Source organism: Gymnodraco acuticeps, unplaced genomic scaffold (assembly GCF_902827175.1).
Source record: "Gymnodraco acuticeps unplaced genomic scaffold, fGymAcu1.1, whole genome shotgun sequence".
Taxonomy (NCBI): domain Eukaryota; kingdom Metazoa; phylum Chordata; class Actinopteri; order Perciformes; family Bathydraconidae; genus Gymnodraco; species Gymnodraco acuticeps.
Window position 1 is genome coordinate 64,994 of NW_022991339.1, and position 23,388 is coordinate 88,381.

General features: G+C 41.6%; 3 protein-coding genes and 1 pseudogene across 5 annotated transcripts; all 4 read right to left on the minus strand.

The window, feature by feature from the left end:
- LOC117562644 overlaps positions 1-19,692 on the minus strand; it is a 47,307-nt pseudogene extending 27,615 nt beyond the window's left edge.
- On the minus strand, positions 37-4,763 carry LOC117562641 (prelamin-A/C-like). Of its 3 annotated transcripts, XM_034240467.1 has the most exons (7): positions 4,523-4,763; positions 2,796-2,873; positions 2,721-2,747; positions 2,111-2,278; positions 1,250-1,408; positions 934-1,041; positions 39-829 (listed from the first exon to the last, which is right to left on the minus strand). In XM_034240467.1, exons 1-7 carry the CDS (start codon positions 4,565-4,567, stop codon positions 713-715), a joined length of 702 nt encoding a protein of 233 aa, XP_034096358.1. In that variant the 5' UTR covers positions 4,568-4,763; the 3' UTR covers positions 39-712. The 3 variants fall into 3 exon arrangements, with proteins under 3 accessions (XP_034096359.1, XP_034096357.1, XP_034096358.1); XM_034240466.1 differs by having other exon boundaries at positions 38-829; positions 2,721-2,873; XM_034240468.1 differs by lacking the exon at positions 1,250-1,408 and having other exon boundaries at positions 37-829; positions 2,721-2,873.
- On the minus strand, positions 6,028-9,541 carry LOC117562642 (kinesin-II 85 kDa subunit-like). The gene is made up of 6 exons (XM_034240469.1): positions 8,935-9,541; positions 7,616-7,740; positions 7,114-7,238; positions 6,848-6,952; positions 6,567-6,671; positions 6,028-6,302 (listed from the first exon to the last, which is right to left on the minus strand). Exons 3-6 carry the CDS (start codon positions 7,174-7,176, stop codon positions 6,216-6,218), a joined length of 360 nt encoding a protein of 119 aa, XP_034096360.1. The 5' UTR covers positions 7,177-7,238; positions 7,616-7,740; positions 8,935-9,541; the 3' UTR covers positions 6,028-6,215.
- Positions 18,942-23,105, minus strand: LOC117562639 (zinc finger protein 502-like). Its single transcript, XM_034240457.1, has 2 exons — positions 22,944-23,105; positions 18,942-21,054 (listed from the first exon to the last, which is right to left on the minus strand). The coding sequence occupies exons 1-2, from the start codon at positions 22,974-22,976 to the stop codon at positions 20,179-20,181; spliced, it is 909 nt and encodes a 302-aa protein (XP_034096348.1). The 5' UTR covers positions 22,977-23,105; the 3' UTR covers positions 18,942-20,178.
- Between the last annotated feature and the right edge of the window lie 283 nt (positions 23,106-23,388).

Sequence of the window (23,388 nt, forward strand, 5' to 3'; positions counted from 1 at the left end):
TCATTTTGTTTTATTGTATTTTTATAAATTAAAAGTCAATTGACTTGAAAAACATTAATTGCATTTATAAGATCAAAAATCATCCGTTTGAATTGATTTAAATTCTAAAGTACATGATAACACCAAAAGCCGTGATACAGAGAGAGAGAAAGAGAGAATACTAAACCCCATTTCGTCATCTTCAGTGAAACTAAAACAAAGTGTTTTTGGAGCCCGTCCCAGAACCAGATGGCTCAGTTGGTGCAGAAATATAATTAAAACATATCACCTTCAAATTAAACATTATCTCTCACGGAACATTAAAAACATATTTAAAGTTAACATGGCCGTAAGCAAATATCAAAAGTGTACATGAGCATCATGTAAATACAAAAATAAAACACATTTTTACATCTTAACTACATAGACTTGAATAGTGAATTATATGTAGGCAATATACGCCGTCTGAGTCTTTCTATTCCTGTGAGTAATGTTCAGATATGTTATAATGTTGTAACTTTCTTTCATGTCTTTTTGCTGTTAATCTGCCGATAAATCTGCTCCGTCCCTTCACACATCGTCTTCACAAAACGGGGGCAAGTTCAAATACAACTCCAGCTATGTGTTGCTAGGCAGACAGTGAGCAGAAGTATATTTGCCCCTGTTGATAGATGCAGGGTAAGATAAGCACAATGACATCAGAAAGGAGGGTAGTTAAATATGTGAGGTTATGTTACAACCAGAATGAATTGATGGTGAACCACAGTCTGTCTCCGGTCTTCCAGGGCTTCAGGTCCTTCCACTCCAGCTCAGTGTTAGAACGATTGGGACCATAACCTGCTGCCCACATCTGTAAAATACAAAACCACAGACTTACAAGCAGAATCATTAAATCAAATAAATGAATGCAGGGAAAATGCAACAACACAAAGTGAAAAAACAAGAAAGACTCACAGTGACAAATCTTCCAGCCTTGAGTTTGAAAGATCGATCAAATGTGTACATGCAGGTTTTGTTGTCGTTAACCTGCAGATGTAACTCCGCGTCTCCCAGAAGTTTGTCCTGAATGAAGTGAAATAAGGGGAGGGAGGATGAGAGACAGAAAGACCAACAACAAATTACACAAAAACAAGAGAAAAGGGGTTCTTAAGGTTAAACAGGTCATTATGAGAGTTTGAGAAGAAGAAGAATTCAACGGCTCATTTGGAGGATGTTTAAATGATAGTATTCACTCTCATAAAGCACTCAGAGATCATCCACACAACATTACCTCAGTCGTACTGTTTTTCAGACGGATACAGATGCCCTGTTGGCGGACCTCAATATTGAATCCTGTACGAGGGGTTCTGGCGTGGTTAAACACGGCACGGCTGCGGTGTGGTTCCACAGATTGAGAATTATAAAACTCTTCACATCTTCCTAGCTGAAACTAAGGGGGAGACAACACAGAACATAGGGCACCACTTTACAATAGGACTACCCTTATAAAGGATTCATAAAGGGTTTGTAATTAGGTTATGAATTAGGTTGTAAACACTTTATTAATCTTTAAGAACCATTTATAAACCAGTTCTAACATAGTTTTCATACATCAACACAGGCTCACTATTTGGCAAGATGACTAAGCCTTAGGTAGCCAATATAAGGCTTAGCAGTACAGATACATGTGGGCTCACTATTTGGCGAGCAACTGGTCACAGTTGCCCTGTTTATCTCATGTCTTATAAAAGCTAATTCATTTTTTATAACGTGTTCACAACCTGATTAATAAATTACAAACTATTCGTAAACCCTTGATAAGGGTAGTCTTATTGTAAAGTGGTACAGAAAATATTCATCCATCATCTTTGAACTCAGCTGTTTGATCCCTGTGACACGCTGAGATCCATCTCATTTGGTGTCTCAGTGTGTTTTCATGTAGTTTGAGTTGTCTTGGTCTCAAATATCAACTACTTGTAAAGAAGATTCAACTAAAGTGTGTGACAACAACAATATAAACAACGCATCTTATTGGTCCTTCACTTCTCTCTCATTCTCAGATTATCTCAAGGTTAGTTTGATCCCTTTAGCCTCTTGAAGAATCAATGTCTTTTGGAGAAGATGAAGTAAAGATTTGAATTAAGTTGTCCACCTTCTTTGCAAATCCCCAAGCTTCCTTTCCCCTCCGCTTCTTCTCATGGGGTTGCTGGTTGCCCTTGGAGACACCATATGAAGGAGATGAAGCACTGGGAGGAACTGTGTGCTTCAGGTCTTTCTCAGCGTCCTCTCTGCTGGTCTTCTTCTCTGGGACCATCAGAACCTGCAAGATAAAGAGAGATACAGACATTTGAACTTTTACATTTGACTTTTGAACTAATTTAACATGATATCCTTGTCTGGGTGAAAGCATATCCTGCTCTGCATCACATTTTCTCTCACAGGACAATACATAATTGATCTGCTTCACAGTAGCATTTCAGTACAGTTTGAGTTGGTTAGTTTTATCACTTTGGCCTCAGCAAAACATCTGTGTAATTCAGAACATTCAAAAATAGTTTTGGTAAGAAAAATAAATTCAAGGAAGCACTTTAAACTGACTGTGTGCTTCCGTCTTCCTGCAAACTGTGTCTGAATGAAGCTGACTGATATGTGAAGCAGCAGGAGCCTCTTCTAAAGGGCGCTGAACGTCTAGTTGATCCTGAACATGAGTCACTGCAGGACCTCATGCTGTGTGTGAAGGACTTTCAGTGGAGATGACAAACCTTTTTCTGCAGCTTCTCCTCCAGGATGTGAACGTTCCTCTCAGCTTCCTCCCTCCTCTGCTGCTCCTCCAGGATGTGAACGTTCCTCTCAGCTTCCTCCCTCCTCTGCTCCTCCTCCTTAAACTTCTGTCTGGACACCAGCAGCCGTTTTAACTGAAATACAGAGAGGCAGAGATCAGGAACATGTTGATTGGAGAATGTGACTCAACATGACAAATATCAAATATCAAGGGGTCTGACTTTGTGATTTTTTACGATTTTTCGACTACAGTTGAGAATAGTTCTACAGCTTGAACAGAAACGGGTTGATGCGCCCTTAGCATTCGCCTATACTGCCTATACCAAGGGCCGGCCCTGGTGAAAACAATATGACATCAACAAAAAGCACCACACACGATGGTTACTTGTTATTATTTAGGGCTGCCTGTAGGGATCAGGTTTTTGCCAAAGCGAGCCCTTTTACTAGAATAATAATATGTTATGTATTATATCAACCGTATTGGTACAATGAGCGACATCTAGTGACGGATTTTGGAACACTGATCTGATATTTCTCATGGCAGTTAGACTCTAGAGACAAACCAGGGGACTTTATTTTTTAATCTGTGTCTGTCTATTTGGTGTAGTATTTGATCCAATATTACATTTGGTTTATATATTAGTCACTTTCTTATGAAATGCCAGGTTTTAGGCCGTGATTTAAACATCCAATCCTGAAAATAAAAATCAACCAGATTAATGTGTCTTTAATCCTGACTAGAGGTAAGTAAATCTGTATAGGAAGACGAGTTAAGGGATAGAGGAGAAAAGGTTATGGTATAATTACAGAGCCTGTCAATTTATAAATTGAGGAAATCAATGTTAGTCTGTTAACCAAAGTGCAGCCATCTATCTATCAACTATCTACTATCTATTATTAAAGATCAGAGGAAAAGAACGAGAGGGGTAAATCCGGAATAAAAAGAAAGAAGCAAAGAGATTGTAGAGCAGTGAGAAGGAAAAAAGCTTGGTGTGTCAATTCATTACATTGCCAGTATTTTTCATTGTTGTGAAAAAAGAATTGCCCCCTCGGATTTTTTAACAGCCCCCTCAGTCATTTCATCCTGGAGCCGGGCCTGGACCGATCTGATCGGAGCAACTGTGACAAATAATTCAACTGAAACCGGCATGGACAATGACTATGTTTTAAAAATGCGCTTATCCAGAAAAGCCTGGTTTGGACACTTTACGGGCAGAAGAAACATTTATAATAAAGAAGGAATTACATTTCTGTCTTTTTCTTCATGATGAATTGGAAATGGGGGACCCTGATGTAAACAAGACGAAAGTCTTTCTCTGGTCTGCATCCCCTTAACAATTGTATGTTTTGAGCTGTACTGTACTGTACCCAATATACAAGCTGTTAATAAACTTTTCAATCAATCAATATTTGTATGCCTTTAATAGCTACTAACTTGAATTTGTATTCAAATGAATTAATCAATTATGACAATCATGTATTGCGTTACAATTATATGTAATAAAAAATGTTGTAATTGTAATTGTGATATTTGGCCTCAAATCATCTGAGGCCTGGCGCCCCCCCCTCCCCTCGCTACACTCTCCATCATGACAACACTGCGTGGCACGCTCACGCTAAATACACAGCCTACACGTCACCGCGGCCCGCCCGTCCGTCTAACTGCCTCACAGAAACTAGCTAAACTCCCCCTAGTCTTCAGGTGCTAATTACGGCAGGTATTCACGCACTTACTACCGTAAACACCTGCAGCCTCAGCGTGCTCCCGAGCTACAACACTTACCCTCTTCATGGCTACTCCCAAACAATCAGTTGTGCGCTCCATCATGGCCCGCTGCCACACCCGCTAGCTGTGTGTTAAGTTCCTCTCCGCTACACAACATACTCCGCCCCATATGTTACAACCAGGCTCTTGCGCTGTAACAAAAAGTTGGCAGGCGAGATGAGGAAATATAACGATCCTTTATTAGTGGACACAAAAGTAAACAGCCGCGGTGGCTAGCAGCTGTGGGTGTAGCTCGTCAGTCCAGAGAGAGAGAGAGAGAGAGAGAGAGAGAGAGAGAGAGAGAGAGAGAGAGAGAGAGAGAGAGAGAGAGAGAGAGAGAGAGAGAGAGAGAGAGAGAGCAGAGAGGTTAGAGAAGAGAGAGATAGCTATGCTAGAGAGATCAAAGCTCTCTCTCTCTCCGTATCTCTCTCTTTGCCTCCTCTCTTCCTCGAGCTCTCTCTCACTCTGCCTCCTCTTCTTAGCTATCTCTATTATCTTATTCTCCCTCCTTTATTAATTCTTCTCCCCCAGAGTAACCATGATGCTCAAACCTCCACTTCCTCCTCAGCTCCTTCAGGCTGGTCGATTAGTTACAGTTTACACTCAGGACTTCAGCCCAGAGTTCACTAAACTATTCTAGAAGAAACCTCTTTGGTTTTGGTGTCTGTTTTCTCCTGTTGGGCCTCCAGCATATATTTAAGCATATATTATATATAATAGGGGTGGGAATCACCAGGCTCCCCACGATACGATACTATCGCGATACTTATGCCACGATACAATAGTATATTGCGATATAGCAAATCATGTCCGTCTTCCCTTCCTGGTTAAAAAATGTATTTGCAATATGAATAGTTTATGTAAATAACCCAATGTGTGTTCTTTGAACCTGAAAAGGAGATGGCATTGTTTTTGTTACTTTCATTGCAACATGTCTTAACGTAACTTCCTGTTTTATTTAGACATGCTTTTATCTTGAAGGTGACTTTGCGCTATCAGCAGGAAGTTACTGTTCCCAAAGCAAAAACTTGACTGAGAAAAAGAACGGAGATAAAGTACAGATATTAACGGAGATATCAACATTTAAATACAGTGAAATCAAAAGATAAAGTTTACAATTAAGTATTAGCAAGAGGCACACGGTTAGTGTTAACTGTAATATATGGTTTGTCTTAATTCGTTTATACTGTATTATAACTTCGCTAACTATGTTCACTTAAATGGTATTCTAAAGTAATGCTCACATGGATGAAGCTTAGAGGTATTTGTTGTTTTGTGTCTTTCTGTAGCTCTTACGTTGGTTTTGGAGTTTTCAATAAATTACAAATCATCAGTCAAGTGTACGACCATCTTTCGGAAGGATCTGCTACAGTTTATATCATAAAATATCAATACTTGGTATCCATGTATCGATACAATATCGCCACGCAAAGTATAGCGATACTATGCTGTATCGATTATTTCCCCCACCCCTAATGTTTAATATATATCTCTAAATTACATAAATGCAGCTTTTCAATGAAACATTTTCTAGCGTAACTTTATTTCAGGTGGTTGAAAAAATGGGTATTTAATTGTCTTATTTATATTCATTTCTACTGATCATTTCACAACATATCAGCCTTTTAAACAGACTTATTACAGTAATGGATTTCCTTTATGTTGTGGTTGTAATGTATGTTGTACATTAACAACATTTATACTGTATATTTTATATAGTGCATATTATATCAATCTCAGGCCAATTTACCGGAATATATTTGGAATCATAGTCGAGGGCTGTTTGAGCTCTCTCCAGCTGGGGGAAGGAGATGTAGAGACAGATGAGTACCACATGAAACACTACAGCAGTGATAATGATAACATGTAAAGCCACAGTTACACTGAGTACAAACAAAGTAGCTTCAGTGCAGTGGGTCCTAAACATGGTGATGATTGAGTTCCTCAAACAGCTTCCTGACTGTCTGCAGGTTTACAGACGATCACATGAGAGGGGTCAATGAACCCAATGTCTATCTCTCTATTCACATGAAAAATAAAGTTCAAAGATGGAGACGTGAACCTCTCTGTTCTTGTTCCACAGATCTCCCTTCAGGCTCTGCAGCTCCTTCTCGTTCCTCTGTTTCTCTGCATGGAGATCCTGCAGCTCAGACTGTTTAGATTCAACCTGAAAGAACAGCAGGAAGATTAACATCATTTATTCACAGTCTAAAAGTAGGACAGTCTGGAGTTGGTCTCCACTTGGACCTGCACTGCAGGTTTGACCTTGTCTGCACTAAGGAGGACATTGAAAGAGACTTCAAACAGGAATCAATGTGTTTCATTATTGAAGTGGAGATGAACCTCTTTCTTCTTGTTCTGCAGCTGCTCTTCCAGAGTCTGGACTTCCTTCCCAGCATCCTTCCTCCTCCTCTGCTCCTCAAGCAGCTGCTGCTCAGATGGATTTTTCTATGAGAGGAACAGTCACGTTTCTTTAGTGGTAATTTCTTAAGGTGCCACACAATGACACCTGTTTTCATGCATTTCTGGCAGATCCTGTATCTTGATGTGAAAGTCTTCTGTGCTTCTTGCTAAGACTTCACTTTTCATGTTGTTGTTTCTCTACTTACCTTTTTCCTCTTCTTTCTGACGTTTCCCTTCAAAGCCTCCATCTGCACAGCGTCAGGTTTCATCAGCTGTCCTCTTTCTCCTTCATTGAGAAACTGATCTTCATCCGAACGCTTTCTCTTCGTCTCTGTGTGAAATTAAACGTGTGTTTAGATGTGTTGAAAGAGAATTAGAGGAACTTTAGGAAGGGATCGGAGCACATAAAACTGTTCAGGCTAAATGTAGCTGAACAGTTGGGTGATTGGTCAACAGCTTAGAGATGTCCCGCCCCTAGTGCTAGCCAATAGAAGCATGAGTGGTACATAGTGATGTCACCATGTTCAAAACAAAGGAGTCCAATGGAGGCGTTTCAGGGGGGGGGGGGGGGGGGGGGGAGTTGTTGGGAGATATTGTAGCCTTTGCAGACCATTAACATGCACACAAACCTACAGAACATACAGCACTCAGCATAATAGGGCCCCTTTAAACAAACTGAATCAAATCACCCGACTGTTAGTGACTTACTGAATATGTGTTCTCTCCACAGAAAGAAGAAAGTAACAGCCAGCAGTAACAGAATGCAAACAGCCAAACTGACGGCCAGACCAATAATGACGGAGAAGAACTGGACTGGAGCTTAAAGAAATCATCTGAAATGATAAAACACAGAACATCACAGCATTTATGTAAAAATGGACCTTAATATTGGAAACTAAGACATGTCAAATTAATATAATAGCTACTTTCAATTCGCAGAGAGATCAGAGAGCAGATGTAAGATGGTAGTTTATCCAACATGGCTTTGTAGATGAAAATGTACCCGTGACTGAGCCTCCGTACAGTTAGTGAAGGCAGACCTGCCTTGGCATACAGGGTAGTGATGAGTTAATACTTTACAGTTAGTCACAAATCTCAGTGCACTGTGGTACGCGGCATCTAACTTGATTAGGTAATGGGCAGGTGCATTCATATAGATCAGATCCCCATAGTCCAGCACAGGTCAAAAGGTCACAGAGCCTCTTCCTGGCCTCAAGCGAGAAACAGGACTTGTTCCTGAAAAAGCAACCTAGTCTAACCCTCAGCTTTTTAAGCAGGTTATTGACATGAAGTTTAAAAGAGAGACAATCATCAAGCCAGATACCAAGGTAATTATAACATGCAACCACTTCAGGTACTCAGGTCCTGTCATGTCTAGGAAACTAATAGTGAAAGTGTATTCTTTATGTTAGTTTGGTCATGTCCCTTTGCCCTGTGCTTTATGTTTATTCCCTTAATTAATCATTCCTCTCATTTCAGGCCTCCACGCTCCCCGCCCCCTTCTGTCTCCTGCGTCCTTGATTGTTTTCCCCGCCCTGATTGTTTCCACCTGTGTCCCCTTTACCTGTGTATATATTGTGGTAGCTTCCTCCTGTTCATTGTCAGTTCGGTGTCTTACTATGACCCACGTTACTGATTACCTCACGGACTTCCCACGGATCTACCTCATTGATCACTTGCTAGTTTTCCTCGAAAGAGTGTATTTGTTTTCCTTGTTTTGATTACTGTGCTAAATTCCAGTAAAGTCTTTATTTTTTGAGAACACTATCTGAGTCGTGCAATTGAGTTCATGCCTCAGAGTCTCTCCTTGACAGTACGAACTGACCATTAAAATGAACTCAGCCGACTCAGACCAGCTAAAGAACGCCATCCGCTTTCAGGGCCAACGTATTGGGCAACAAGAAGAGCAGATGGCCGCCATACAGCTCGGAGTGCAGCACCTATCCAACAGCCACGGGGAACTACAATCATCGGTGACAACCCAGGTGAATCTGCTGGCAGCTGAGGTCCAGCGTGTGCTCACTCACCTGCAGGCTGCTTCTCCTCCCACGACTCCCCCGGTTCCGGCGGCGACCGGTTCCGATCCCAACCGGTCTACTGAGCCGCACAGTACTTCCATGCGTCTGGCTCCACCCGAAAAATACTCCGGAGACTCGGAGGGCTGCCGGACGTTCATTGTGCAGTGTGAGTTACACTATCACCACCAACCGGCTGCTTTTCCCACGGACAATTCCAAAGTGGCTTTCATGATCTCCCATCTCTCCGGCCGAGCAGCAGCGTGGGCTACGGCAGAGTGGTCCCGAGGCTCCCCCATCTGCGGGTCTCTGGAAAACTTCATAGACACTATGAGAAAGATCTTCAATCAAACCACGCCGGGCAGGGAAGCAGCTCGGGCTCTGATTAAGCTGAAACAACATCAGCGGAGTGTGGCTGACTACGCCATCGAGTTCCGGACTATGGCAGCCGATAGCGGCTGGAACTCCGCTGCATTGTTTGACGCTTTCGTCAGCGGTCTCTCGGATTCCCTACAAGACCAGCTGGCGCCTCTCGATCTGCCCGCTGACTTGGACTCTGTCATATCCATGGCAATATGGATAGACAATCGTTTGACGGAGAGGAGAAGGAATAAATCCAAGGATGCGGTTGATCCACCTCCCCAGAGGAGACGCTCGCCGCTGGATACTACTTCTTCTTGGAGGCCCCGTCACCCCTCACCGGCGTTCCGGACAACAGCGCCCCCTGGCTCCGTGGAGGAGCCAATGCAGTTGGGCCGCGCCAAGCTTTCGATGGCAGAACGTCAGCGTCGATTAAGGGAGGGTCTGTGCTTCTACTGCGGGCAGCATCCACAAGCGGCTTGTCTGGTAAAAGAGGAGGCTCACCAATAAAGAGGAGTACGTTGGTGAGCCGGATCTCTTCTTCTGACTTTCCTCCTCGCACCCTGACCCGCATCCAAGTAAAAATCAGAGACAATGTGGTTACTCATGGTGCACTCATTGACTCAGGGGCAGACGAAAGTCTGATGGATTGGGGTTTAGTTAAAAAATTGGACATAAAAACTAAACCTCTACCCCAGCCTCATGAAGCGAGTGCTCTCGATGGGCGGCTGTTGTTTAAAGTGACTCACCAAACAGAGCCTTTAGAAATAAGATGTGATGATAACCATCACGAGACAATGTCATTTCACTTGTTTAATTCAGCCCAACATCCACTCATTTTGGGGTTTCCCTGGTTGAAACTTCATAACCCTCACATTGATTGGCAATCTGGGAGGGTGGAGGGGTGGGGAAAGAATTGCAGAGATCACTGTGTTAAGCAGGTAGCGGAGATTGACAGAAGAGGTAACACTGGGAGGGTTAGGCAGGGAACTATCCCAGAAATATATTTTCCTGATGTTCTTTCAGTCCCTTCCTGCTACCACGATTTAAGTGAAGTATTCAGTAAATCCAAGGCTCTGACTCTTCCGCCTCACCGCCCCTATGACTGTGCTATCGACCTGATTGCTGGGTCTACAATTCCTAAGGGTCGACTATATGCTATTTCAGGACCTGAGAAAGAGGCCATGAAGGACTATATTGATGCCTCCCTCAAAACAGGCCTTATTCGCCCTTCCTCACCACCAGCAGGAGCGGGGTTTTTTTTTTGTTGGGAAAAAGGATGGGTCTCTTAGGCCCTGTATTGACTACTCGCATCTCAATGACATTACGGTTAAAAACCGGTACCCCCTTCCTCTCATCTCGTCAGCCTTCGAGCAGCTTCAGGGAGCCAAGGTTTTCACCAAGTTAGACCTGCGTAATGCTTATCATTTAGTCAGGATCAGGGAGGGTGATGAATGGAAGACGGGTTTCAACACCCCTTCAGGCCACTATGAATACCGTGTAATGCCATTTGGATTATCAAACGCTCCTGCTGTGTTCCAGGCTATGATCAACGACGTGTTGAGGGAGTTTCTGAACCGTTTCGTTTTTGTATATCTGGACGACATTCTGATCTACTCCCCTGACCTTGACACCCATAAACAACATGTCCGTCAGGTTCTACAAGAGCTGCTCAAGAATAGGTTGTTTGTCAAAGCAGAAAAATGTGAATTCCATGCAGAGACAGTCACTTTCTTGGGCTTCATCATTTCGCCAGGTCAGGTTAGGATGGACCCAGAGAAGGTTAGCGCAGTAGCTTGTTGGCCTACCCCTGACTCTCGTAAGAAAGTGCAGCAGTTTTTAGGCTTTGCAAATTTTTACAGACGTTTTGTGCGGAGGTTCAGTGCTATTGCAGCCCCTCTTCATGTCCTCACGTCCCCTCAAGTGCCTTTTTTGTGGTCTCCTCAGGCTGAGGAGGATTTTTCTCGGCTTAAAGGAATGTTCACCTCTGCTCCCATACTCACCTTGCCGGACACCACTCGTCAGTTTGTGGTAGAAGTGGATGCCTCCAACGAAGGGGTGGGAGCGGTCCTCTCCCAGCGACTACAGAAGGACAACAAACTTCACCCCTGCGCTTTCCTGTCCAGGAAGCTCTCCCCAGCAGAGAGAAATTACGACTTGGGAAACCGTGAGTTGCTGGCCGTGAAGCTGGCACTGGAAGAGTGGAGGCATTGGTTGGAGGGAGCCGAGCATCCTTTCGTGGTTTGGACCGATCACAAAAACTTGGAATATATAAGAAAGGCCAAAAGACTGAACTCCCGCCAGGCTAGGTGGACCTTGTTTTTCAACCGTTTTGACTTTGTTCTTTCCTTCAGGCCGGGGTCTCAGAATGTCAAGCCTGACGCTCTGTCCCGTCTGTTTGACCCTGTGCCTGCAGTCAAGGAGCCGGAACCCATCATCCCATTAAACCGGGTGGTAGGAGCGCTGACTTGGTCAGTAGAGAAGGAGGTAATACGAGCCAATGCTGGAGCTCCTGCACCAAGGGGTTGCCCGCCTAACCGGCTTTTCGTTCAGGAGGCCGAGCGACCACAGGTGATCCACTGGGCTCACACTTCGCTGCTCACCTGTCACCCTGGAGTCAAGAGAACTATGTTCATCATAAAACAACGTTTCTGGTGGACATCCATGGAGAAGGAGGTGAAGGAGTATGTGGAGGCGTGCCCTGTCTGCGCTCGAAACAAGACCTCTTCCGGGGCGCGAATAGGACTATTACAACCACTCCCTATTCCCAACAGACCCTGGTCAGAGATCTCCATGGACTTCGTCACTGGCCTGCCCCTCTCTAGAGGTAAAACCACAGTTCTTACGGTAGTGGACCGTTTTTCTAAAATGACACATTTCATTGCTTTGCCCAAGATGCCCTCAGCGAAGGAAACGGCTGAGGTCATGATGCATAATGTGTTTCGGCTTCATGGTTTCCCAAAGGATATTGTCTCTGACCGGGGCCCCCAGTTTGTGTCACGCTTCTGGAAGGAGTTCTGCCGCCTCATCGGTGCCACGGTCAGTCTCTCGTCAGGATACCATCCGGAGTCTAACAGCCAGACAGAGCGCCTAAATCAAGAACTGGAGACCTGTTTGCGCTGCTTGGTGTCCCAGAATCCATCCTCCTGGAGCGAGCACCTCACCTGGGTTGAGTATGCGCACAACATCCTCCCTACTTCTGCCACGGGCCTGTCCCCATTTCACTGTGTTTATGGCTACCAGCCGCCACTGTTCCCAGCCACGGAGAGGGAGGTCACGGTCCCGTCTGCCCACGCGCTGGTCAGGCGTTGTCGGCGCGTGTGGGCTGCGGCTAGGAAGATCCTCTGCAGGAATTCACAACTGGTGAAAAGAGCAGCAGACCGAAAACGCCGACCAGCTCCTGTATACCAGCCAGGCCAAAAAGTCTGGCTTTCTACACGAGACCTTCCCCTCCACGTACTCTCCCGTAAATTGGCTCCCCGGTTTGTGGGTCCTTTTCCCGTCACCAAGGTCATCAACCCGGTTTCAGTGAGACTACGGCTTCCCAGGTCCATGAAGGTACATCCCACCTTCCATGTAGGGAAACTAAAACCCTTGAAGGAGAGCGCTATGGTTCCCACCGCCAAACCCCCCCCCGCCCCCCCGGATGATTGATGGAGGTCCGGTTTACACCGTCAAGAAGATATTGGCTAGTCGGAAAAGGGGTAGAGGGCGACAGCTACTGGTTGACTGGAAGGGTTATGGTCCTGAGGAGCGGATATGGATTCCTTCCCGCTTCGTCATAGATAAAAGCCTCATTGAGGATTTTGACCGCCTCAACTCAGAGGAGCCTGGGCCGTCAGGAGCCGTCCCTAGAAGGGGGGGGGGTACTGTCATGTCTAGGAAACTAATAGTGAAAGTGTATTCTTTATGTTAGTTTGGTCATGTCCCTTTGCCCTGTGCTTTATGTTTATTCCCTTAATTAATCATTCCTCTCATTTCAGGCCTCCACGCTCCCCGCCCCCTTCTGTCTCCTGCGTCCTTGATTGTTTTCCCCGCCCTGATTGTTTCCACCTGTGTCCCCTTTACCTGTGTATATATTGTGGTAGCTTCCTCCTGTTCATTGTCAGTTCGGTGTCTTACTATGACCCACGTTACTGATTACCTCACGGACTTCCCACGGATCTACCTCATTGATCACTTGCTAGTTTTCCTCGAAAGAGTATATTTGTTTTCCTTGTTTTGATTACTGTGCTAAATTCCAGTAAAGTCTTTATTTTTTGAGAACACTATCTGAGTCGTGCAATTGAGTTCATGCCTCAGAGTCTCTCCTTGACAGGTCCTTGCGTACTAACAATATCCAAAGTGGTCTCCGGTGTCTTTTTGGCTTTTGAAAAAAGCATTACTTTAGTTTATCAACATTTAAAATAATCTTAAACTCCGCGAGCTGCGTCTCTATAATATTAAAAACAACCTGCAATTTAAAAACAGCCTCCTCAATGGAGGGACCTGCACAGTACATCACGGTATCGTCCGCAAACAAATGAAGTTGCTCCATCCACTTGTTGATGTAGATGGAGAATAAAAGTGGACCTAAAACAGAACCTTGAGGAACACCATGAGTAATGTTTAACCACTCAGAGGACAGCCCATCAAAGTGAACACATTGGGACCTTTCAGAGAGGTAGTTCACAAACCACCCACTGCATGGCTGGATATGCCAATACTGGCTAGCCTCTGCTTTAAGATATGATGATCAACGGTATTGAACGCTTTGGAAAGATCAATAAACAGAGATGCACAACTTTTTGTCTAAGATATCTGCAATATCATTCACCACTTTCATTGTGGCAGTGATGGTGCTGTGTTGCTTTCTGAAGCCTGACTGATGTTTACACAGGATGTCATTGTTACATAAAAACACCTTTACCTGTTCACTCACTAGGCGTTCAAGAACCATAGCAAGAACTGACCATTTAGAGATGGGCCTATAATTATTTAATAAAGTAGCCTCCCCACCTTTTAGTAAAGGCAGGACAAAAGCTGACTTCCATATTTTTGGAATTGTGTTTGAGCTGAGGGAGAGATTAAAAAGTAGTAAGAGGTGGAGCAATACAATCTGCAGCTATCTTTAAAAAGAAAGGTTCTACGTTGTCCGGGCCAGCCGGTTTCTTAGGATCTAACTTGGTTAAGGCTTCATGAACAACATGAACAGTAAAAGGAGAGAAACTAAAAGGGTTTTCCAAATCACATTTTTCAGAGTCTGCTTCGGTGGTATTCATGGAGCGCTGGAAATGAACAGAAAACAGATAAAAGCTGTGTTAACTTCCAGGGAAAAAGAGAGTAGTCAAACTAAAGGCATGAGTTATAATCGTTTGAACAGTACTAGTGCTGGAAGCTCCAATAAATGAAAAGAAAACTTTGCTGCCATCTTCTGTGCTCTACCAATAATTACACACAAATCAAAAAGACTACACCTGTTCGGTTTATTGTTAGACTAACAGTCTATCTGTAAATATGAGTCTATAGGTCCTATAGACTATTATATTCAACAATGCTAATACTGTATACATTATAAATCAATGCAATTATAATCAACGTACAGTTGAAATGCAGTTTGAATCTGCACAACGTTTTCACTCTGACACAAAACACATTTTGTTATCTGTTCTTCTCTAAAGTTTTGGTTGACCGTAACTCATAATGCAGACCCACTTTCAAAACAAGTTTAATAATCTTTTTAATCTTGTGTTTTAAATGTTAGACTATGACCACGTACCTGTTGGGTGTTGCTTGTCTCCGTCTCAACGTCTGTAAATCATTAACAGCCTCAAGTCTGTAAATCATTAACAACGTCTGTAAATCATTAACAAGCTCTTGCAGTATCAGGCAAATGACCATCCAAATCATTTCTTAAATCAAAGTTCTTAGAACCCAATATTTTGATATTCTTTTTTGCAACTGTCAGTGCAACTGTCTCAGCAAGAGACATGTCTTGCAAAAGTAGTATAATAGATTAAATGTTAGTTCATCTGTATTCACCATATTGTTTCCGACTTACACTTTGAGCGTCTCCGTTCATAAACATCTGGACTTTGCGCTCACTTGCCAGGTTATAAAATAATACATTGCAATACAATGTGTTCAGTTGAAAAGCAAATGTTCAATGATGAAGATGAGAGGCCTGATCTTTTACTGCAGGGGGCAGGATATCTCTGGTTTGATCAAATCTGCCAGGCTTTCTTTTATTGTGTGATTGGACAGACAGAGGACATCTTGGAAAGACTGCATCATGGCAGGACGTGTTGGAACCCCAAACCACATCCTCTGAGAGGAGGAAACCAACCAAGCTACAGATCAACTGATAGAAAATACCCCCAAGGATGCTTAAGGGTGGGTGAGCACCCCAACCTGACAGACCAAAGGCTAACGACTAAAGGCAACGAACATCCGTCCTGAGTATGACATGCAGATGCAAGAACAAGGTCTGCAAGAACAGCTGAGGCCTAAAGGTTCAACCAGATCCAGAAGAAGTGTTTGAAGGAGAGGAAGGGGCACAACACAGGGATCTTACCTGGTGAGACACAGGAAGAACCAGGACCAGAACCCCTTGAAGTTCCACACAACAGACTCCTGTACAGTGTTGGAGTTCATTGGCCACAGGCCTGCAAGACCACAGTCTGGCATGAGTTTTGACGAGGACCTTGACGAGGTGCTAGTAGCAACTGCTAAGACAGACTTTGATAGTAGACAACAATCGTTGTCAATCTATATGAGGAAAGGTTTGGAGCAGAACCAAGCCCGAGCAAAAGAGCCGCAAAGATCCACAAGATCCAACAGGAGTCCCTAAAGAAGCACATCAGAGAGGCCAGTGGTGAGCAACGTCCCTCTTGACTGAGGACCCTCGTCCAAGTCAGGGATACTCCAACCACCAATCAGGGCCTTCATGGATGGGCTGACTGTCACCACCATCTCAGTGCATGGAAGCATGTGATTCCTGCAAGGAATAGGAACTGATTGTCTGGGAAACATAAGGTTTAAGCCTGGAAGGTTACGGTCGCTGGTGTTGAAGATGGAAAAAGTAATGGACAGGTTCCGTCTCAGCATTTAATGGATAAAAGGTGTATGGGGAGGAGCAAATGTCTTCTGAACAAGTCAAGTCGTGATCTGATCATTAACGCTGAACACAGTTTTCAAAGATGAAACAATTTTGTATCTGAACATTTTAGGGGAAAAAAAACTGAATTTGTCAATTAAATGATCAAATCAGGGAATATTAAACAATATCAATCTCTATTCAGATGATACACTACTCTATGTTACTATCTAATTTCTGATGTATTGATCATGTAGTTCTGCTTATTTCTGATATGTTCATTCAGTATGTGTTTGATGTCACCACATTTTACATTCACTGTATTTTTAGGATGACATTTCTTCCTTCTGTCTAAATCTACTCCTATTCTTTATTATAAATAACCCCAGATAAGACTAAACATTTGATCCCGGTGTTTTTCAGGTGGCTCTGTGATCCTGGAGAGTCCTGTGCTTCCTGTGATGGAGGGAGAATCTGTGACTGATGTATCGGCCATCTTTATAGAAATCATTTGAGAGGATGGAGTAAGTCTTTGTCTTGTTTCTGCAGCTCAGAGTCACAGATTATTTAGCATTATAAAAGAGTAGTTTAGTAAAATATAAAAGCAGTGGCAGCAAAATAAAGTCAGGTTTGTTCACCTCAAAACATGTTTAAACTGTTAAATAAACTTGAATAGTAAAAGTAAAGTGTGTGATTCTACAATTATGAAAAGTAAAACAGTTTGCAGCCCTGATGAGAATTAACTTTATTTATTCTATTGAAAATCCAAAAAAACTATTTTTTAGAATTATGAGTCAAAGCATCTCTATGTTGAAACATTTAATGAACAAATTCAAAAGAAGTTACATGTGCACAGCGTCAGATATTAAAGCAGAAGGTAAAAATAATGCAGTCATGAGAAAATAATATAAATGTGAAAATAGAGAATTTAAAATAAGGACAAAAACATAGTTACTCTTAGAAGAATTAAGTGACATCTGCCACATTCATAGGAAGAACAAAAACTAGGCTACTTAAATACAATGATAGTAAAAACTGCTGCAAAATGAAACACATGTAGTAGTAGGCAATATATGGAAAACTGCTGATTAAAAGTATAAGACCATACCCTTAAAAAATCAATATATGCGCAGAAATCTGGCATTCATGTCCGGCATTCAAACTGTCATGATCTCCTGATGGCAAAAGTGTTTTTAATTTCTGTTTTACTTTAAATGTATGCACCAAGAAACCAAGTCAAATTCCTCGTATGTGTCAACCTACCTGGTAATAAACCTGATTCATATTCTGATAAGACGGCAACAGGGAGAGAAGGGCTTATAGAACAAAAAAAAGTATTCGAATGCCACGTCTTTCCCAACTTGCCCGTCTGGACTTTGCAAGGTAGCATATAAAATGCGACATTGAACGGTAGGGCTGTGCATCTTCACTGGTCTCACGATTCGATTACGATTATCCTGTCAACGATTCGATTCAATTCGATATCCCGATGCATCCCGATTCATACCAATGCGTTGCATCCTCAATTTTCTATATTACTGCACATGGCTTATTTTTCATCATGCAGTAAATACATATGAACTCTCTTTTTATTATTTAGAAAGTGCTTCAGAAATGAATAACATAAATGTCTTAACATTAATTTATAAACCAAAATAAATGAATTGTATAGGTCTAGCCTCCCTATATCTGTGTATGAAGTTGTTCCATCCTCAAAAACAAAAAAATAATGCTTCTGCAGTCTAGCTGCAGCTTCTAGCAACGGTCTTCTGTTAAAAAAAGGACACTGAATGTCCTGAATGTGGCATCACACACAGGACTTGAGTCTGAACACAGCAGACAACAGGAGTATTTACAATAGCATATAACAACTAAAATACTGCATGTGGGTGCACACTTACATTCTCTGTTTTACTGTTACATTAATCCCATGACTGTATGAGATTAAATTAGCTTCATTATATCTCAGTGATTAAGTGAATAATAAAGTTTCTATCAGGTCACTATCAGCCTGTCACTCATTATTTTCAGGGAGGGGGCGGGGTTTGGAGGAACAGAGGATACGGTGATCGCGGAAGCTTTTTTCCTCCTGCCTTAACAAACTTTACACACGTATATATCGTCTGAAAATTGCTAGAGGACATTCATACTCTGCAATCCAAGACTTAATTAAATCCACCAAAAACCTGACATGATTGTAACGCGATTATTTTTGAAAAACATAAATCCCTGTGTCTCTGAGCCGCAGCGACACGGAGTGATTCAGAGCGGGTCCTTCTGCTGTTGGTCTGGACTGGTGGTGTTGTGTTGGTGGATAAAGCAGACTGCTCCGTGTTTGGTGTTGCTGTGCCGCTGTCACGTATGTTCCCTGATCTCTGCGTCACCGACCGATTTGATATTAAAGTGACAGAAAAAAAAACGTTATAGTAAAGCCGTGGCCGGAAAATCAGGAAGCAACGTTACTACGCTATAACCGATTATCTTCCGTCACTGCATCGAGACCGAATCGTCCACGTCCGCATCGCAATGCATCGTAGAAACGATTATTTTCAACACCCCTATTGAACGGTGGAAGAAGGTTTTGTAACATGGATTGTCCTGATGGCTTCCAACTTTAAGAGAATCCATTATGATCTGGGGTCCTTCTTCCTCCAATGGTGGTGACTGGGTCTTTAATATATTATTAGAGAAACTACTCAGCAGATTAATTAACAGTAAAACAAAATCCCTTCAATGCAGCTTAACGAGGCTCTGTTTAACCCGGGACATTGAATATGTAAAAAAAGGAAAAACAATAACATTGAACTGAAGCATAACAAGGCTATAAGAAAACCATGGTTGAAACACAGCTTAGTAGAACATTTCTTTATAGATCAGTAACTATTACAAACATGAATTAAATCAGGAGAAGCAGCATCTCTGTGGCCTTGTGTTGGCATAGTGTGAATGCTGGTTAGAAAAGTAATAACTGTTGGTCAGATTTCTATTTAGAAAGACTCTTAAAATATAACATTACAGCTCTCAGGACATCAGGAGGAGGAAACTGCTAGCTTGGCTCTCAGAGCTGCAATGTGAGCACTCGTGGATTACTTCCTCTAGAAAAGGTTTTCCAACACTCTGCACACCAGTATGGGTTCTTTCCCGTGTGAATAGCATGATGTGTTTTGAGTTTATCTGATCTAATGAATGTGTTCCCACACTCTTCACAGAAAACTAACGGCCGTCACAATGAAGTCAAATAATGAACATGAGATAATATTATATCAGAGTTTCACTAGAACAAGGTTTGTTCCAACAAAACAAGAATGTCACAAATGTATCTTGTCACTTCTCATACCTAACGTGTCTTAGTGTTTTGAATATAATTTGTAAATCCAAAAAAAATACCAAAAAGCAACTCAAACCTTTCAAATTAACCAAAACGTGGAATAAAAACAATTCAGTGAACGTCACACAGAAAAATGTCCAAAGGCTGCGTTATCTAAACCAAAAAAACGTTTTTATTAACCAGAGCACCCACATATAGAGCTAAGTGTGTGAGGACAGCAGGGTTTTGGGAGGTCTGAATGTAGTCCATAAAAAACATGTTTATTAGAACGTTAAGTCACTGTTGGTCAGCTTTACATTTGGAAAAAACAGGGGGAATGCTAGCTTGACTCAAAAAAGGATCAATGTCGAGTGCGCTGGTGGGATCTAAGGGAACTATTCTGAGTAAAGGTTTTCCCACATTGTTCACACCAGTATGGTTTCTCTCCTGTGTGAACACGATGATGGATTGTGAGTTCATTTGATGTAGTGAAAGTTTTTCCACACTCTTCACACTAGTATGGTTTATCTCCTCTGTGAATACGATGATGGATTGTGAGATTACCTGATTGAGTAAACGTTTTCCCACACTCTTCACACCGGTATGGTTTCTCTCCTGTGTGAATACGCTGATGGCTCTTAAAATGACTTGATGTAGTGAATGACTTGTCACACTGGTCACAGCTGAATGGTTTCACTCCTGTGTGAACACGATGATGGAGTGTGAGATTACCTGATAAAGTAAACGTTTTCCCACACTCTTCACACCAGTATGGTTTCTCTCCTGTGTGAATACGATGATGGATTGTGAGATTACCTGATAAAGTAAACGTTTTCCCACACTCTTCACATCGGTATGGTTTCTCTCCTGTGTGAATACGATGATGGCTCTTAAAATGACTTGATGTAGTGAATGACTTGTCACACTGGTCACAGCTGAATGGTTTATCTCCAGTGTGGATTCGATGGTGGGTTTGAAGGTTATATTGTTGAGAAAACGTATTCCCACACAAGTCACAGCTGTATGGTTTCTCTCCAGTATGAATGCGCTGATGAGATGAAAGGTGACTTTTCCGAGCAAAGGTTTTCCCACACTGGTCACAGCTGTACGGTTTCTCGCCAGTGTGAATACGATAATGAGCCTTATATTCACCTGGAGTATGGAACATTTTCCCACACTGGTCACAGCTGTACGGTTTCTCTCCAGTATGAATACGTTGATGAGATGAAAGGTGAGCTTTCTGAGCAAAGGTTTTCCCACACTGGTCACAGCTGTACGGTTTCTCTCCAGTGTGAATGCGCTGATGAATCTTTAAAGTATTAGATCTTGAGAAGGATTTGTTACACTGGTCACAAATGTGAGGTTCGGTTTGCTTTCTTCTTCTCCGTTCCTAAAATATACAGCGAGAGACAAAGAGTCAGTGAGAGACCATCGTGCAGAGATCTACAAAAATAAAACAAGTCTATTTAATTTCATATGACCAAATTATACTTAATCAAATTGATTATGTTTTATTTTATTTCAAATAAGAAATATGACCTTGTTTCTGAATTTTGACTTTCTCAATCATTTTTTATTTTTGAATTTATTTCTGAATTTAATTTAAATTGGACTTTTCTCCACATTTTCCTCAGATTTTTTTTATCTGATTTTTCACATTTTGCAGAAGTAATTGATTATTTTCGGAATTCGGACTAATTCTTTTGACTTTTTTCGTAATATTGTATATTTTTTCATAATACTTACTTTTCTCATGATTTTTACTTTTTCCCCATAACACATTTTGGTAACACTTTATATTAATGTACACAAATTAACCATCAACTAGTTGTTAATGAACATGCATATTAGCAGAATATTGGCTCTTTATTAGTCATTATAAAACACTTATAATGCTATTCAGTTCAATTTTTCCTACTTCCTGTACCCGGTTTCCTGTCTAACCTTCAGTACAAATGTTACAAATATATAAATGTGCAAATATGAAACATGCAGGTCAATATCACCATGCTATTGGTAGCTGAACTGTCAATACCCCAACACATATTCTTAGATATAAATACCTAATTTTGAATTATTTAGACACAATTAACACTTATAGTTTCATGCCTTGTTAATAAGTGTTATTATGGTAGAACTACTATTCTTGTGGTACTACTGTCTTATTAGGCCCATATTGAGCAGAGCATATTAGGACCAAAACTCTTCCTTACTTGCAATAAATAAGCACTAATTAGAGGGTTATTGAGGAAAAACTCTCAACTAATGGCTTATTACTTGTAGAAAATGGTCATGTAGAACAAGGCATTAATAAGTGTTTTATAATGACTAATAACGAGCCAATACACTGCTAATATGCATGTTAATGAACAACTAGTTGATGGTTAATTTGTGTGCCTTAATATAAAGTGTTACCAAATTTCTTCTGACTTTTTTCTAAGAATTCAGACTTTTTCTGAATTTGATTATTGTAACATTTTTAAATCTTGTTTATATTTACATGTTTCAGAATTACGACCTTTATTCAATATTGATATTTTCAAAACTCTAATAAGAATATGAATTTTTCTGAAGTATAATTTTTACTTTCTCAGATTTTTTAAAATCTGAATTCAGCCTTTCAATTTTTTTCTCAAAATGTTGACTAAGGCTCTGGTTTCAGACAGAAGGTGAAAATAGGTGCTGAATCAGAGGAAGTATGAGCAAAATAAAGAGCTTTTTGAACATTAAAGCATGGAGACATGTCACAGTAGAGACACTAAATACTGATATACACCTGAACATCAGCAGGAGAGGACTCTTTAAAGTAGAGACACTACATACTGATATACACCTGAACATCAGCAGGAGAGTACTCTTTAAAGTAGAGACACTACATACTGATATACACCTGAACATCAGCAGGAGAGGACTCTTTAAAGTAGAGACACTACATACTAATATACACCTGAACATCAGCAGGAGAGGACTCTTTAAAGTAGAGACACTACAAACTGATATACACCTGAACATCAGCAGGAGAGGACTCTTTAAAGTAGAGACACTACATACTGATATACACCTGAACATCAGCAGGAGAGGACTCTTTAAAGTAGAGACACTACATACTGATATACACCTGAAACCATATCTAAATATAAGAGTCTGTCAAATAAAACCCACAATGTTCAAGGTTGTTTTCTCATTAAACAAAAGTACAGGTTTAAAGTCTTTAAATAACCCAAATGTCCCCCAGTGTAAGGGATAACAGTAATATATTGTGATGAGGTGAACACTGACCTGAGTTCTGGGGGTCTCTTTGTTCTCCTCCATGCTGCTCTCAGTGCTCCTTCTCCTGCTGGGTCTCTGAAATAAGTATTAACACTACAGTCAACACAAAACCAATCTACAGCTAAGAAGTAGCTTAGCAGCAGAGGTGGGAAGTGCATTTACTCAAGTACTGTACTTAAGTACAACTATAGAGGTACTTGTACTTTACTTCAGTATACATTTTATGCTCTAGTACTTCTACTCCACTCCAGTTCAGAGGTAAATTGTGTACTTTTACTCCACTACATGTATTTAATACCTTTAGTTACTTCTCAGATGTGGATGAATGATGTGAAATCTAATCAAGTGTTAAATCAGACTTTAGTTCCACCTGGAGTAAATCCACAAGCTACCCTGCAGTATACAAAGTCATTCAAACTAGCTGCACCTTTACCAGCTTTGAGAAGACTTTAAT

What these genes read in the sequence shown, in the direction of transcription:
- LOC117562641 (XM_034240466.1), bottom strand. Translation starts at nt 4,567, where the DNA reads ATGATGGAGCGCACAACTGATTGTTTGGGAGTAGCCATGAAGAGG. An exon ending in CTTGGGGATTTGCAAAGAAG is followed by an intron (nt 1,409 to 2,110) that starts GTGGACAACTTA and finishes TCTCCCCCTTAG; the next exon opens with TTTCAGCTAGGAAGATGTGA. An exon ending in AGGCTGGAAGATTTGTCACT is followed by an intron (nt 830 to 933) that starts GTGAGTCTTTCT and finishes TGTATTTTACAG; the next exon opens with ATGTGGGCAGCAGGTTATGG.
- LOC117562642 (XM_034240469.1), bottom strand. Translation starts at nt 7,176, where the DNA reads ATGAAACCTGACGCTGTGCAGATGGAGGCTTTGAAGGGAAACGTCAGA. An exon ending in TGCAGAACAAGAAGAAAGAG is followed by an intron (nt 6,672 to 6,847) that starts GTTCATCTCCAC and finishes CTGTTCTTTCAG; the next exon opens with GTTGAATCTAAACAGTCTGA. An exon ending in TGTGGAACAAGAACAGAGAG is followed by an intron (nt 6,303 to 6,566) that starts GTTCACGTCTCC and finishes TCCTTCCCCCAG; the next exon opens with CTGGAGAGAGCTCAAACAGC.
- LOC117562639 (XM_034240457.1), bottom strand. Translation starts at nt 22,976, where the DNA reads ATGGAGGAGAACAAAGAGACCCCCAGAACTCAG. An exon ending in AAGAGACCCCCAGAACTCAG is followed by an intron (nt 21,055 to 22,943) that starts GTCAGTGTTCAC and finishes TGTATATTTTAG; the next exon opens with GAACGGAGAAGAAGAAAGCA.